This window comes from Strix aluco, chromosome 1 (assembly GCF_031877795.1).
Source record: "Strix aluco isolate bStrAlu1 chromosome 1, bStrAlu1.hap1, whole genome shotgun sequence".
Taxonomy (NCBI): domain Eukaryota; kingdom Metazoa; phylum Chordata; class Aves; order Strigiformes; family Strigidae; genus Strix; species Strix aluco.
Genome location: NC_133931.1, coordinates 126,997,884 through 127,014,252, shown reverse-complemented (window position 1 = coordinate 127,014,252; position 16,369 = coordinate 126,997,884). Strand labels below are relative to the sequence as shown.

The 16,369-nt window shown below is 36.5% G+C and overlaps 1 protein-coding gene across 3 annotated transcripts in view; it reads right to left on the bottom strand.

Annotated features, from left to right (window-relative positions):
• Window positions 1–16,369, bottom strand: part of ITGA8 (integrin subunit alpha 8) — a 114,722-nt gene that overhangs the window by 57,762 nt on the left and 40,591 nt on the right. For all 3 annotated transcript variants that reach the window (XM_074834893.1, XM_074834902.1, XM_074834912.1), the window contains 6 exons: window positions 11,786–11,831; window positions 9,807–9,914; window positions 2,824–2,879; window positions 2,189–2,343; window positions 930–1,067; window positions 410–477 (listed from right to left, as the gene is read on the bottom strand). In XM_074834893.1, coding sequence (XP_074690994.1) covers window positions 410–477; window positions 930–1,067; window positions 2,189–2,343; window positions 2,824–2,879; window positions 9,807–9,914; window positions 11,786–11,831 — 571 coding nt within the window. The remainder of the gene's footprint in view (window positions 1–409; window positions 478–929; window positions 1,068–2,188; window positions 2,344–2,823; window positions 2,880–9,806; window positions 9,915–11,785; window positions 11,832–16,369) is intronic.

Sequence of the window (16,369 nt, the reverse complement as noted above, 5' to 3'; positions counted from 1 at the left end):
GATTCATTTACTTCACTGTGTACTGAGTTCAGGAGAATTGTGTCCCAAGTTCAAAGTCACTGGCACACTGAAATAAAGAAATTTAAGATCTCTTGAACAACAATTTGTATTATCACTTGGCATTCAGAGAACTAGAATCACTCCTAAAAAACACTTGCAAACTATTTTTTCTATGATAACCATTAAACATCATGAATGTGTCTGACAAAGATACATTTTCAAGTGCATATTTCTCCCTTTCTTGGTTTTCTAGATGAAATGGATGTGCAAATTAAAATCTGGAAATCAAGTAAGAATGAATATCTATAGCAAAACAACAGAACTCTGTCCTACATATTTCATTCTGTTAAAACAGTTAGAATCATCTGTATTTTGTTATATACAGCATCACTTATTTTATTTAACTTACGGCATAGCAGAAAGCTGCAAGTCAGGAATGCACAAGTTGTCCTCCCCGCAATCAACCAGAATGTAAGCCTGCATTGTTGCAAAATAAAAAAAATATAATACAGTTAGTACATGCTTCAAAGTCCAAATCACTTAATTAAATATCACTAACCTGTATGTCTTAAATATCATTAGCACTGCCCTAGTGAATTAATTTCTTTCTCCTTTCTGTAAGTTACTTTCCACGTGAGTAGTTGGAGACTATTTAGACTGTCAACTGCATCCTTAGCCAAACAGTATCATCTGTCAGACCCTTTCCCACGCTAACTTGGCTTACATATTCTAGAATGCAATCAAAAGTACGAATGCATTAAAAGCCTACTTGGGGTTCTACATTTATATTCATTTTACATTTTGAATTAATTAAATCCTTGTTGTGTCACTTCTGGGCATGATATTCTGTTTCAAGGGAGATGACACACATAGTATTTGTAAATGTTTTCCCATTTATATACAGAAAACGTGGCATGCAAAATTCATACCTGTTCTGTTATTGAGCTTTTCTGGTAATAGTTCAGTATTGGCTTCACAGTCAAGCCATCTTCAAAATTGGATTCATCCAAACTATAATTCAAGTTTATATTGATGGGAGATAATTTATCTCTAAATTCTGTTTCATCCTGTGAGTGACAATCACATAATAAAAAACAATGGTTTAATACAATTATTTCAGATTAATATGGTATGGCAACAGATTCAGACTTTAGTCTTCATTGAAGGTAAAGATATGGTTCCTTGACAGCTGCTGGCCAAATTCTGACTGTATGTAGTGTCACTAGGAAAGCAAAGTGACTCACCAGTAACTGGAATGCCCAGAGCACATTGTCTCCACAGCCCCAAATCTGGAAGAAGTTGGCTGAGCTGAGTAGACTTAGAATTTTTTCAAAGAATTAGCCTAAAATGAAGCTGTTTAAAAGAGACATACAGAACCAGCTTCTATCAGCTACTGCCCACCTTCCTTTCAGAATGGAGGTAGGGCATGTGTGGAGGTAATACTGTTGGTTTGTTCCATAACCAAGAATTTAGATGGATTAGCAATGGTAAAACTCTACCACCTTTATTGCCTAGATACTTCCTTACATAATGCTTGGGACTTCTCCATTTCACCTCCCACTGCATTTCTAGGACCAGCCTTGGAATCTGCTTCAATTGCATGAGGTAATTTCAGCTGCAAGTGTGACTAATGACTGTTTCTCCTTCACAACTTCAGTTCCACAGTTTTAATTTTTCTAAAAACATTTTAAAATATCTTAAAAATATTTTTTAAAATATATGAATTTTAGGCCAATGTTGCTCGTGACACTCCTTTAAAATATCTGTTGAAACTGAATTGGCACGACATTTAACATGTTTGGTTGATTATCCCACTGTGAACACTATAAGGAGAGCAGTCTTGCATTTTTGTATCAGGAGATGCAGTAGTTAATCAGAATTCCCAGAAGAGCATGAAATGAATTATCTGTGCACAGAGGAACTGTACACTCTTCAAAGGAAGTCTTTCTTTTATACTTACATTGACGAAAGATAAGCTGAAGATTTACATAGAAAATTTTGCCCAGGTAGAAGAATGTTCTGGACACCCAGATGAGACCTTTCTTATCTCACATTTCTGTAATTTTGGGATCTAAGAACAATGGAAATTGTTCTTCCTTTTCCAGTGGCTCCATTTTTTATTATTATCTTTAAATCCCTGACACTACTCAAATGATGATGACAGTCCAAAATATTTTAAACAACTTACTCTGAGATAAACAAGGAAGTCCTGGCAATGGAGCTGTTTCTGTCTTTCCATGACAATGGAGAAGTAATGATGTGACTGATGGTAATCGAAGAAGAGGGTCCTCTTAACAGCTCCTTTCTGTTTCAATGAATCTAATTGCAATTCACCTTTCAGCACTAAAGGATACAAGTAAATCAAATATTTATTTAACATGGAAAGAAAAAATACTGAACAATTCATTATGTATTATTGTTAATTACTCTAACAAAGTCTTCCAAGCAAAACTAATCCATGCTTTAAGTGCCTGTCTGTTTAGCAGCACACTGGTTTTTGATCCAAAGTATGGAATGTGCATAATTTAAGCTTTATGATTTCATTTACAGATCATACGTGTACAGGACTTCCATCTCTAAATTTTTTTTTAATTTTTATTTTTTTCAAAACAGAACATTCTCCAACAGGGTACATTCTTGGTTTTATTTGGAAAATGGCTTAAACTTAATCAAAAATCCTTCAAGTGAATAATACAAGCTTTGTGGTTTATATATATATGTATATTTTAAACTGTATTTTCTTGCCTTAGGAGGATCTCACGCCTATTGCCTTTCAAGGTGTAAGAAAAAGAGTAAATTATAGGCATATAAAACATTTCTTACCTATCTCATCTGAAATACTTTGACCTTCAAAGTCTGCGCAGACTCTTACAGTAAAGCTACATATAAAAAAAGTACAAGTAATTATTAGCAGAAAGAGAGCTGACCTGGGAATCAGCAAAAATCACACCTTTTAAGTTTTCTTTTCCTTTTCTTAAAAAGATGTTCATTGTGATCTGTATTTAGCCACCTATGATATTCCCTAAATTAGCAAGTCTCCTAGGCTTCACTAATAATCAAAGAAGACAGGGTCTGAATATCTTCCTGGGAGAAGTATGGAGAAGAGTCTCTGTTCCTACTAATTCTTGAGACAGCCTACAGAGATCACCCTTCTAATACTATTGGCAAAGTCGGGTTCCTTACGTCGAGCTTCAGCAAACCACCTTTGTATAAGGCTGTCTGCAGAAGTCCTTTCTGGTGCATCATAGTCAAATAAGAAAAATACTTGAGCATGTAGTCAACACTCAAACTGTTTTCTAGCAAATCAAAACACACAGGATACCAATGTATTCCACTGGCATTACTATAAGACTTTCGTGATTTCAATTTGTTCCAAACATACCAACTGAATTGTTCCAATTTTTGTGGCACAAGGCTAACCAGAATGTATTGTATTTAATTTGCTAATTTTGTAGAAGTTGGCAGGTACATGACCTAAATCAAAGCATAGAGAAAGTGGCTATTCATGTTCATTATTTAGTATGTGAACGCAACACATTCTACAGAATGCAACACATTATAAGTTAATTGTTTCTCATTTGCCTGTTCAGAGTGTGCAGCAAGCTTTTTTGAGCCTAGCAATATTCACACCACAATTATAACTGTATTATACAAACATCACCTCAGCCATAACTAGTTATTTCTCATAATAAACATTTACTTCCATTTCTCTGTAAGACAGGCAATAGATTTGCAGTTACACTCAACAATTGACAGGAGAAGCCTTTTATAGTTTTACTGGCTGATACTTTCTAACAAGACTTACTATAAAAATTAATTTAAAAACCTAAAAATTATAAATGCTTATAGAAGAGTTTCACTTTGTAAGGAATCTATGCAAGTTATATAAATATTTAACGGAATCACATTTTTAAAAAGCTTCCACAAATTACTCTGGATGGCTAGGGAAAGTTATAATGATGCTTGTTAATGCTATTAGCAGGGTGTACTTCCCTGGTGAGTGACAGAACAAGAAATCTCTCACTGGAAAGATGCTCTTGATTTTTGATTTTTGCTGTCACACTCCACAAGGACTTAGTTCTCCACACCTTTATTCCCACAGAAGTCCCGTATAATGTAAGAAAATTGCTCAGATGAAAGATTTGGGACTTCCTAAAATTTGCAAGTGTCCCTGGTTACCAATCATTCTTAAAGAATATTTTCGTGGCTTCAGAAAATGTTTTGTCTTGTATATGGAAGACTCAGCTAAACATGGATTGCACGTCAGCACTGGAAGATGTGAAATCAGTTTGGGTTAAATAAAAACATATTTGAATTAGCCATTGTTCTTAAAATCCTTACTACTGTTACGCTATATACTAACTTCTCCATGCAGTGGATTCAAAACCAGTAACATAACCTTTAAAATAATCTGTAATCACATTCTAATTGCATGTTTGCTTCCTCTGACAAATGTAATGAAACTGTGCCATGCTTGGGACATGTCACTCTCATGACTGTATTAAACGCCTTTCTCTTGGGCAAAAAAATCGTCTTATGCCATTAAACTCTACTTAAATGTAGCCTTCAAATGGTCCATGCAGAACTTGCAAATTCAGTCATATTTCTACTTTACAATTATGAGTTAACACATGAAGAACCAATTTCCTAATGCACAAGGACAAGAACAACAAAAATGAGAAAATTGTGTAATTGCATACATGCAATTTAGACATCAGGATTCACAGGACAGTCTTGCATGTCATAGTGTAAGAGTGTATTTTCTCAAATATAAACTCATGAAATGCCATCATGTATTAAACTCAGTGATCTTGCTTTGGAAGTCTCACATAATTTTTGCACTGTCATGTTTAAAAAACCAGTTTAGTTAAAAATCCAGCTTGAAATGCTTTACCTGTTAAACAGGACAATTTCAGTGTATGCTTATTTTACTGTAATGAATAGAATAATTCACTATACACATTTGATAACCGAAGTCATGTATCATTGTAAGAGCCAAGATTTAATCCTTCCACTCCAGGCAGAGCATGTCAAAAAGGGAATGGCAGTGCAAAAAAGCAAAAATTTGGAGTTTATGAGTCTCCCAGCCTCTGGCCATGCAGAATTCTGCCACACATTTGTGATTTTATGGATATTTAGTTCAGAAACAGTTCTAAAGACATCACAGATTTCGATCACAAACCCAGAAAAATTTAGATTTGCTCATCACCTTGACAAGAAGATGCTGTGGAGATGTCGAGGGATGCTTTAGCTGTGAGAAAAAGAAAAGCAGAGGGAAAGACAGACCACAAAAGAGGACGGGAGTCTAAAGGATTTATGAGATTTAAGATCTGGCTCCTAGGCACAATATAACAGCTAAGCTTTCAAGCTTGCATGTAGGAGCAATCAACCAAACAAGACAATTAACAATCAAAGGAAGAAAACTTCAGCAGATAGGAAACAACTGGGAAACAGTCCACCATCCTAAAGCATATGAACTTTTATGTGCTATCAATCTTGCCTCTCTGAAGAGATCCCCACATCGCATTTATTCTGCAGAGTCTGTCATCTCTATGACCTTATGGTTTGAATAGTATTTGACTGTAGTTACAAAATAGAGGGAAAGCCTTAAAAGTGAACACACTAGCTTCTCCTCATAATCTTGGTGCAACAAAGTAGTTTGTTTGAAATAATTTTATTTTTAATATTATTAGAACAAGAAGTTTAAAAATATTCCTCTTTTTTGAAAACTACTCATGGCATAGACGGGGGTAGTCTCTTCAGAAGACAAACCAAATTACCCAATATTACTCAAAATTCTTAGAAAATCAAAAAAGTCAGTTACCCCCAAATAATGTTTTCCAGACTGCAGTTTGTACCAGAAATAATTAATTTTGGTCTGGCTATTCTAGTAGGTGAAAAAAATAAGAAACTTACTTCAGGAAGTGAAAAGCAAGGAATGACCAGATCCTACCAGATGTCATTTGTCATTGTTAACAATTTCTTTAGCACACAGGATTGCACATGAAGAGGAAGAGTGGATAATGCCTTAGCAGAAAGGCATTTTAAATTTTGATGCTATGGACTGCCATTCTGTGTGAGGTTGGTACCCAACCTGCAAGGTCACAAACCTCTACAGAAGACTAGCAGAAGCTGTTATTGCCTACTGATGAATGACCTTTAAACAAACTGCTTCCTCTTTGAAGAATAATACATAAAAGCAAGTCAATATACTTCTATTATGATGCTCTAATACTTGGCCTGCTTTTATATTTTGTTATGCCAAAATCTAACCCAGTGACCCACAGTGACCAACATGGAGCTTTAACACTGAAGGCTTTCCATGGCTAGGCTATGTCACATGGCCAGGCTGTGGTAACACAAGGGCTGCTAGATAATGCAAATGACTGCCTTTTGGATGTCTCCAGGGCTACTAAAACTAGTAGCATCAAATTACCCAGCTGCATTCCTGGCACTGCAGAGCTCTGCAACAGAGCAATAGGCTTCCTGGGTAGCAACTGTCACCACCCGCTTACTTTCCTCCCATCAGCCACGGAGATGTGAGGCTTGCATCTTCTGACTCTTGGCCACATGACTTTGCTATCTGACTCATGGAGTCAGGCTGGGCAACAGTCTATGGCAAATCTCACACAAATTCATCTCAACAGAGTGCAAAGGCCCTTAGGTCCATATCTATGGGGCACAAACCACATCCAGTTTCAAATTAAGTCAATGGGAAAAGACAATACTAGCAGTGGAAAGGAGCAAAATTAGGAAAACAGTCCAAAAATTATGCAGTTAGGAAGGGCTGAAACATTATTGGTCTTGGATTTTATATTTTTGGTAGGAATTTTGTATTCAGCTTTTTTTGAAGTGTATGTAGAAATGTTTCATTTACTGAATCTAGCTGACTCAAGATTATAAATATTTTATTACTGTTTTAATAATAACACATTTGGAGATAAAAGCACGACAACATTTTTTCAAATTATTTTTTGATAGTAGGAAATTGAGGATCAGAAATTTTAAGCAGTTTGCCTCTGGTTTAGTGGCCTTACAGAAAGTGGATAGCTGGGTTCTCTGAAGAAGGCTACAAGGCATATCTCAGATAATACTTCAGATAATATCTCAGATACCTGAAAACCACTAACAAATAAAAAATATATTCTGCAAACTGACTTTTTATCATGACTGGATACTTCTGTGCTACTTACCTTTTGGTAAATCAGGTAACTCCTCTGAGCTCTTGCTCCTCTACCAAATGGAAGTTACAGTATTGGCACACTACCTCACCTTAGTGAGAGGCAGAGTAAATAACATTTGCAGATACAATTTAAACACAAAGTAGCAACAAAGTAGCTAGTGGATAATCAGGTCTCAAATGGTAATAAAAATACCAACGCAAAGATAAATTAGACCTCTTGATAGCTGGAACCCAGTCTTGGACTTAATAAATCATACGATGTGAAAACAGCTTTTGAAAAATGTAAATGTTTGATTTATTTACCCCCTTTTACAGAAATTAACCTGCATCTTTCACACTTAAAAAGTCTTTTTACGTTTTCTTTAATAGCTTCAAAGTTGCTGAATTTGTTCCAAATTTGCTAGTTTTGGGAAAGAATTATATGTTACTAGAAGTTCAGGACAATTCTCTTAGACTGTGCATAAAAATGACTTTTTGTGTATGTTTTCTCTGTGCTTCAGCTTTCCAATTTATATCATGGCAAAAATAATGTTTTCCTTATACTTGAAAATGTACAATAATCTACATTATTCATACAGACACACTTCCTGAAACTTTTCTGGTAGGAGGTTTCCTTTCATTCTAATTTTGCAGTGTCAGTCAGTAGACATTTTATACAAGTTGTACAGCTGGCTAAGAGATAGAGAAATCTATCCCATGGGAGTGAGGAATTCTCTGCCTGTTGGAGTTTCCCTACTAATTGTTTTCATATGTACAATACAAGATTATATCAACTACAGATATAGAGAAAAATTACAGCATGGAAAGTAGCAGCTGCTCTTCAGTCATTCTGTAATACAAACTAAATCTTTAGGGAAGAGTATTTTAGAATAAAGCAGACAGAAATTAAATTATGCTCCTATTAAAACTCTTGTAGATATGAACCAAACATCTTCTGTAACACAAAAATCAATCGTAATGAAAAAACTACATGTTAAAGGAGCATACCTTCTTTTTCCTCCCTTTTTTAAACAGTAACTCACAGTAGGAATACTTTTTCAAAAAAGATGTTTTTATTTATTTCTCTTGTGCAAAAACCCACCTTTTAAAACTGAAGTTCTGAAAAAACATAATCTGGATCAATGAATATGCTTCAACCCAATGCTGATATTTTAAATTTGCTGTTATATCATCTATTAAAACAAAAGGTGCTTGTATCAAAAAATCAGGATGGATCTTGTTCTCTACGATTTTCTACACAGGATGAAGAAATGAGGAACTTTATGGCAAATATGAGAACAGCGCAAAAGTGAAAATCTCTTGACAGCCCCATCCCAGATGCACTGGAAGCCCATGTATTTAGTGGTTTAAGTGTATCAGAGTTGAGTGCCTTTACGACTCTTAAATAAACTGCTTCTGGTCATGATTATTTTTTATGGTTCATATTTATCAATTTGTTCTACAGACTCTTTTGCGTACTCTTACATTTCAGAAGATTTTTAGAACTCATCTCCTATAAAGAATGTCTCTGGTGTGGGGAATCCCTCTGACCACCTCTGGTTTAAAAGCAATGCAAAATTTCTGCAGTCACCTTATCCTCTGAGTCCTCCTTTACACCTTGAGATTCGTTTTCATCCAGCCCACATCCTGGCAGGCCTTCTGCTTCTGATGTTGTTTAAATGAAATGATATGACTAGTTTTTATGTCTTAGAAATCTGTTCCTTGCAGTCCCTCTGGCAGGACTTAGTGGTATTTTATATTCAACTTGCATGTGTTTATGCTCTGTTTTGTTTTTAGTTTCCTCATTTGTTATGATTTCCACTTTTAAACAGTTTCTTATGTATTTGTACTAGCCTCTTTTATCAACCGTTCCTGGGGCCCTAAGTAACTTTTTTTTCTAGTGCAGTAAATGTGCCTTTATGTGGTATTATGTGCTATTAGATAGCCTCCAACTGTCCTGCAAGCATTTTATATTTGTAATGGATCATAAATTGTTTTAATTAGCTCCAAGTTTTTGAATGTACTTTTTCTTTTCAAAGTTAAATGCTACTGTGGTGGAGGGTTTCTCTTTTAAAGATATATGCAAAATTGTCCTGTACGACACACTAAAAGGAAGCTTTCCTCTGACCAATGGCGGCCAGCAACAACATCCTGTGAACTGCTCTCAGGATGGACAGCCAGATATCTTCTCTCTTCCACACAGGACTGAGATCTCTCTCTAACAGAAAATGGTGGACCCACCAGCTCTTTGCATCACTTTCACTGTTACATTTTCTCAGCAAAGATGTGTGTTTTGATAGATCAATTTTCGGTGTTTTGTCTGTCTTAGCTGTTCCATGTTTCATTTATCCAAACATTGCATATGAATTTGCAGCTTGATCCTAGAAGACACTGAGCATTCTCCTATGCAGAAGGAGACTCAGCGTATGAAGGGACTCAACTTTTAGATAGTTCATTTTGAGAATCTGTGAAGTACTGGAAGATATCAAACCCAACTCTGTTCTATATAGGGTTTTCTGTTGCACTCAGCATGTTTGAACATTTTTTTCGAACTTTAAACATGTTCAACAAAAAACTGCAAAAAAAGTTAGGAAGTCCTTTGAGAAAGAGAATGAGAATGTTTTTTGTCTAATCGTGAACTTACCAGGCCACCAAAAGCTGAGAACCAGGCAGCTGACAAGTTTTGTTGTCGGGATTCACAATCATGGGGTTCAGAATGAGCTGAGCATTTACTGTCACAACAGGTCTGGCTCTGAGGGACAGAAATAAGGTTCACTGCATACAGAAGGAGCACATTAGTACAGCAGTTACAGCAGAGAAAACACTTCACTGAGATGGCCACAAAGAAGCTGGAAATGTAGGGTTACTTGGGAGAAAACACTTATAATGCTGCTCCTACCCAAAAGAACTCTTTTTTTCAGTCAGAAACTGTGATACCTCCTACTATGACATTTTGAAAGTTCTTCACAAAAAAATCACAGGTTAACAGCATCACTGAAACAGTATCCTATCATTAACCAATAGGTGTGTCCTGGGACCAAGGCAAATCAGACACATTTCATAACACTGGGTTTTCACAAAGGGAGAGTCTGCCTTTTGGAATTTACAGCAGTCCTTTGGCCATTATTTTATACTGTTAGATTTGTTTTATACTGTTTCCATTAACAGTGACATATTCAGACTTGCTATCTCTGTTTAAGATTCTTAAAAAAATAAATATAATTTGGTTAAAGTAGATCTAGAATATCTTGAGCCAATAATAAACTCTGTCTGACATGTCTTGAGACAATTGACTTTGGAAACCTGGAATAATCATCACAAAATTCTGCTGAGTATGTGAATATACAGTTGTGGTGGTGGGAACCATCCCTCTGAATAACAATCTGTTATTAAATAATGAGATAATCTATAACTGAGAGCAATTTAGAAGACAAATGAAAACAAGAAAGGGTCTACATTCTGTTTTTTTAAGACAGCAGTACTATTTTACAGTAACTTACAGAATTCTGGCAAAACCATCTTATTACACAATTACTTTCCTCATATTTTAATCCACAGCTGAGCTTTTCTGATTACTTCTCTATATTACTTCAGCAAGCCATTAAAAAGTAAAATGACTTTCTTCATTTTTGGACAACAGGGAAAACCTTTTTTTCTAGCAGATTTCAGTTAATAAAATTCTGCTTCTCCAATATGACAAACTGCATATTAGATACACTCTGGCCAGGAAATGGCCTCCTGCTATTCACTTTCTTACATTAAATAGAAGACATTTTTTATTGCTATCTAAAATACACACTGGATCTAATTCTCCGATGCTTCACATCCTGTGCGGTCATTCATGCCACTGCAAAGTAATGCACTGCAAAGTATTTGCATGATTCTTCAATAGGGACATTCCTGTTTTACAAAATTCTTATGCCTTGACAAACATTCAGTCAAGAAGCAGAACACGCCTTCTCTCAGTCAGGTACTGTTGGAATACAGACAACAAGATGACAGACAGGAATCAAGAAATATGACTACATTGTTTGCAGCAATGGATGGTGAATATTTAAATCCAAAGAACTGTTGGCATGGCAAGACTAAGAGGGCAGCAGCAGATTTTTGTTTATTTATTTGGTAGTTTTAATTTCTACCTCTAATCAAACAGTGCATTTAGTGAAAATCCATAGTCAGCAACAACTTTGTGATCTGTAGAACAGGATCTCATACATTTTTTCTAAACTGAGGCTAAAAGTAGCAGTCTTTATTTTCAATAAATAGTTCACATCTTAATGTACACAATTTCTGAAGAATCAGTCACTTGAAAATTTCTTATTAGCACCATTCTCCCAGGAAATAAATTAATTTTCAATGTTATGCTTTTTAAATTTCTTACAATTAACTGAGTCAAACATTCCATAAGTTTCTTGAGCTAAGACTAAGCATGGAAATTTTCATTAAAAATGACAAGTTTTGAGCATGGGAAAAAAGCATTTGTTTCTCACAAGATGCTTAACTTATCATCTGTAATGAGCACCTTTTACACACTGCACCAGGGAAACATAAGAATGTGAAATTTATTTGCAGATCTCCCACCAAAGCTGTAAAATAAAAAAATCTATTGGATTTACCACGTACCTGTAAACAACTGCTTTTCCAGCTCCAAATGCACCTACAATTAAATCTGGAAAAACAAAACAGCTTCAGAAGAACTATATAGAAGCCTCTCATGCATTCTTCTTCCAGTCTAAATTAGATTATTTATATTAAAAATGAAGTAACATAAAAGAAATGTGATAATTCCTTTGTAAGTAATTTTTTCAAAAGTGTACCTGAAAGAAAACATTTCAGATTGTCAGAGATGGCCTCATAAATGTCTTGGTTATATCCAGTAAGTGCCAATCTATTTAACACAAGGTCACCCATGCCACAATCTTGCTTCTCTCCAACTTGTATTAAAGGCGAAGAAAGATGCCATTAACTCCTACACATTTTATTCCAAACCATTTAATTGCCCATTACACAAAGAGATGCAAATCACTTTGTTGTCAATGTCATACAGGCCATGTGGAAAATTTATGGTGTTCCTTCCTGACAATCCTTCCCATCCTGCTTTGTGTTTTAAGTAATTTGTTCATTACTTTAAGCATTACATCTCTGTGTACACGAATACAATGCACATGTCAGTGGATGGCTGAATTCATAGTTTCTAATGTTCTCAGCATTGTAGCAGCATGTGCTAAGGCTTACAATAGTTACCTGTCTAAAGCCATCTTTTTCCTCATCAGTCACCATCTGGAACAGATGGGGTCAACAACACAAGCACTACTCCGGGCCTTGGGCACATCTTTGTTACTGGACACCAGCCTGGGTTGGGAATCTACAGTCCCAAATATTTCCTTTTTGCCTGGAGTTCCCACACAGGGCTCTCTGGAAAGATCCAGACTGGCTTGCTGGACCACTCAGGCCTACTGGAGAAAAGCTGGAGCCAAGCAGTGAGGAAAAAGGATCAACTTTCCTGCTGCCTCTAGCTGAAGCACAGTTCAAGAAAAGGGAAGAGCTTTGTTTCCATCTGGGCACCCCTTTCACTCCACTGTTGTTATCATACGATTTGATTTACACATGTCTAATTCAGTAGACCCGAGTCTTACAACAGACCTTGCAGTGGTACAGACTGGCAACCTAAACTGATCTAAATGAGTTAATTAAACCAGTACTCAGGGTTGTAAACAAACCCTTACTTGCTGCTTCCATAGCCTGAGCACTGGTTTGCTTAAGAAGCCCTGAAGTCATTGGGCATGATGCAAATACAAAGCTTTGATGCTAATTAGCCGTGTGGGTTTGAGCCAGGTCTGGCAGTGTGTTTTCCAGCACTCTGTCTGCCTTCCAGATGGTCAGGATTTCACAAGTTTAAACAAGTACTCCACATGGCCAATAGCCTGTCCTACAATGAATTCCACTGAATAATGTCCTAACAGGAGCAGGCATGGAGAGTTTATGGGTCTGAATCTCTTTTTGTACATCTACTTCCATTGGCCTTAGAGAAATATCCTTCAGGGTCAGGAATACTTTAAATAGCAGAAGAAAATCAGTGTTGTTTCTATCTCCTTTTTGGGACAGTTATGAGTCCTTTTTATTAGCAGCTTTTATAGACAACTTGCACAGGGTACCAAAACCTAAAGATATCTTCCTCTTAAATAAACAACTGATTGAGACATAGTCATCACCATAAAGGCTACACAGCACACATGGCAGAACTCTTCCTGGCAGCTTCCTGATAGCAGCACCCATGGTAACCCCAAAAAAAAGATTTAATATTCAGTTGGGGTTTTTTGGTTTGGTTTTTTGGGGTTTTTTTAAAAGGAAAAAGAAACATCATGTTATGAACAAAAACTGAAAGAGAAGAAGCAAGGGCTTTCCGTTCCGTTGTTCCCAGATGGATGCTCTTTATGAATTCTGCAACAGACTTAACTTAGGATATATACTGTTTCACACTAGACTTGATAACTCAAAAGGTTTCAGTACAGGGCTATGTTATAGCAGAGACCAAACAGGTGGATATCCAAGACTTATCCAGATCCTAGTCTTGTGATGATTTCATAATCTAATCTTTTATTAAAAAATAAAGCACTCCAACCCTTCATAGGCACAAATGAAAGCTTGAACACACAACTTAAGTAACCTTAATAAAATGTAGCTTGTTTGAATCTGAAGGTAGAAAGAATGAATCTGTGAGATAGTTAGCCTCACTAGTACGAGTGAACTCTTAATTTCAGTATCTACAGCTGTGCAGACTTAGATCCCCACTATCTCAGCATCCCCCACTTTAATATTAAAGGAGATTTTGTACATCTGCTTGATAGTTAAATTCTGGTTTCTTTGGGACAGAGGCCAGTTTGTTTGAAGACAGAGTGTAATGGGTCTAGAGGGGCAATGATAGGCCCAGGCCACCAAAAGATTGATTTTCCATGAGCAATTTTCTTCATTGCCACCTTGGCCAGGTTTGGAGACACAGCAAAAAAGATGAGGACATTCAATCATGGCACCATCACAAAGGCCCTATTTGAGCAGGGCAGCCACGACTGTGCTCATCCTGCTCTCATTTGGATGCTCTTTTTACCTGACATCCTTTATTCTCTGGTCTAAGCCATGTTTATTCTTGACACAAAGAGCTTGTATGAGTGAAACTACTGAGTAGGAAAAGTGGATTTACAAATGACTATGCAAACAATAAAACATACTTATAGCCAGTAGTGGCATCTACGATCTAATATAAGGACCAAGCCATTATATATTCAAGCAGAGTATTCACTGGAAGATCTATTAGGGATTTTGCTTTGCTTCTACTTGTTCTGTAACAGAGCTGTAGTTTTATTATTCTTTCTTTCATTGCCTTGTGGGGTGCAACTCCTATACCCGTCATTGGAAAAAAATTTTTCAACACTGATATGAATCCATGAGATTTGAATACACATCAAATCCAAGCACTTTTATAAGCAGAAGTTTTGAATTTGTTGTGTGTTCTGCAGAAGAAAAGTTACTAATAATTTCTATGAAAAAATGCATGAGATGTCTAAATTATCTGAAGTCTGGCATCTTTCCCCTCCTAAAAATAGAGAGAAGTTGTCTTTATTCATTGCTTGTTAATGTTACGCACGCAATGTCACTGATGCAAAGGTCATTAGCTGAAAAATAAGGGTTTAACAAGCAATTTGGAATTACATATCAAAAAAGCTAATTTAACTGCTTAGAACCCTTCCAAACAGAGCCTGAAGAAAAGTGTATGAAAACCTTTGCTCCTCTGCACTTGTGAGGGTATTTTTCAAGTCCAGATTAAAATGTGTATAAATAAAGAGAGAAAGAGAGAAGCATCAGAATCACAGAATCTCCTTCACTCCTCATTTTCTCATAATTCATGTTTTCAGGAGGATGACAGACCTCATAGATTTAAGTAAATGACCACTTTGAATATGTCATCTCATCGAGAATATACTTTATCGGCTGCTACCCTTTAGAGAAGCAGGTATCTGTAAGGAGGGGCTGGTGGCAGCAGCCATGCACTTCTGCCTCATTCATGTTGTGGAATAAATAAGCTGTGCTGTCACAACTACACTGCAAAAACTAAAAAAAACCAAGCATGGTGTGACTCCGAAGGAATTTTCAATTTGCCTTTCAACACAGCTTGAGGGTTGTATGCACTAAAACCCCAACTGGTGAAGTTCATAGAGCTTAATCCCAAAACAAGTGTCCTTGGCATGTACTTAACTGAAGTCATGGGGCACTGCAAAGTTAAACAATCCTAATGCTTATTTCAAATTTTACTTTGCTTTGAAGGGGAGGTTTGCAAGATGTTGTCTGGTGAAAAAATCCATTTTCTGAGATAAAATTACCATAAAAAGTTAAGGAAAGAGTATTCGCAGATGGCACTGAAAGGCATACTGGATTTTGTAAGCTTACCATGTGACAAAGGGCAGAAACTTGCCATGATGGTGACTAAGCCTTCAATCAACTGGAGGAAGTAGGAAGATCAACAAAGTCCAACCTCCAGTCTCAACAAGATACTTGAGCAAATTCTTTGATCCCCTGGTATTTTTAAAGGACATCTCCATCACCTGTGAGAGAAGCAGCCCCAGGGAGTCTGAGCAGGGAGGAACATGCATCGTGTTCAGCACCCCACACTTGGTTGGAGTCTGCCCAGCAATCCCAAAAGCAATCGCAAAGGCATGGTATCTCATCTCACTTCATGGGGATGGTGGCCAAGAACAACAGTCAATGAAGGGCTACATAATTGGCACACACTACACTTGTGAGAAACCCCAAAATGAAACAATAGATAGCTGAGTCACCTCCCCACTACAACTCTACCAGGATACAGGCATGAAAGTGTTGACTTTATGGACTCAGAATGATTTGTTGACAGCTTTAAACATCACTTTATGTAGTCAGTCAGTTTAACTGCATAGTATAAATAGGGACTGGAAAACAATTAGAATCCTATCTGAGTACAGGTGTTAATGGAAATTTCATAAAAGAGAGTGAGAAAACCACATAAGTGGAAAACCTGTTAAAAAAGTCTTTGTGAACCTTTTTGTTTTGTATTTCCCTCAGCAGATCAGGTGCCAAAAAGGCTCACGATCAGATTTCTATTTGTTTTCTAGGATTTCAGAGAGCACCACACTCCCAGATCTCAGTAGGAAAGGTCACAGAATAAAATTTCCTTTA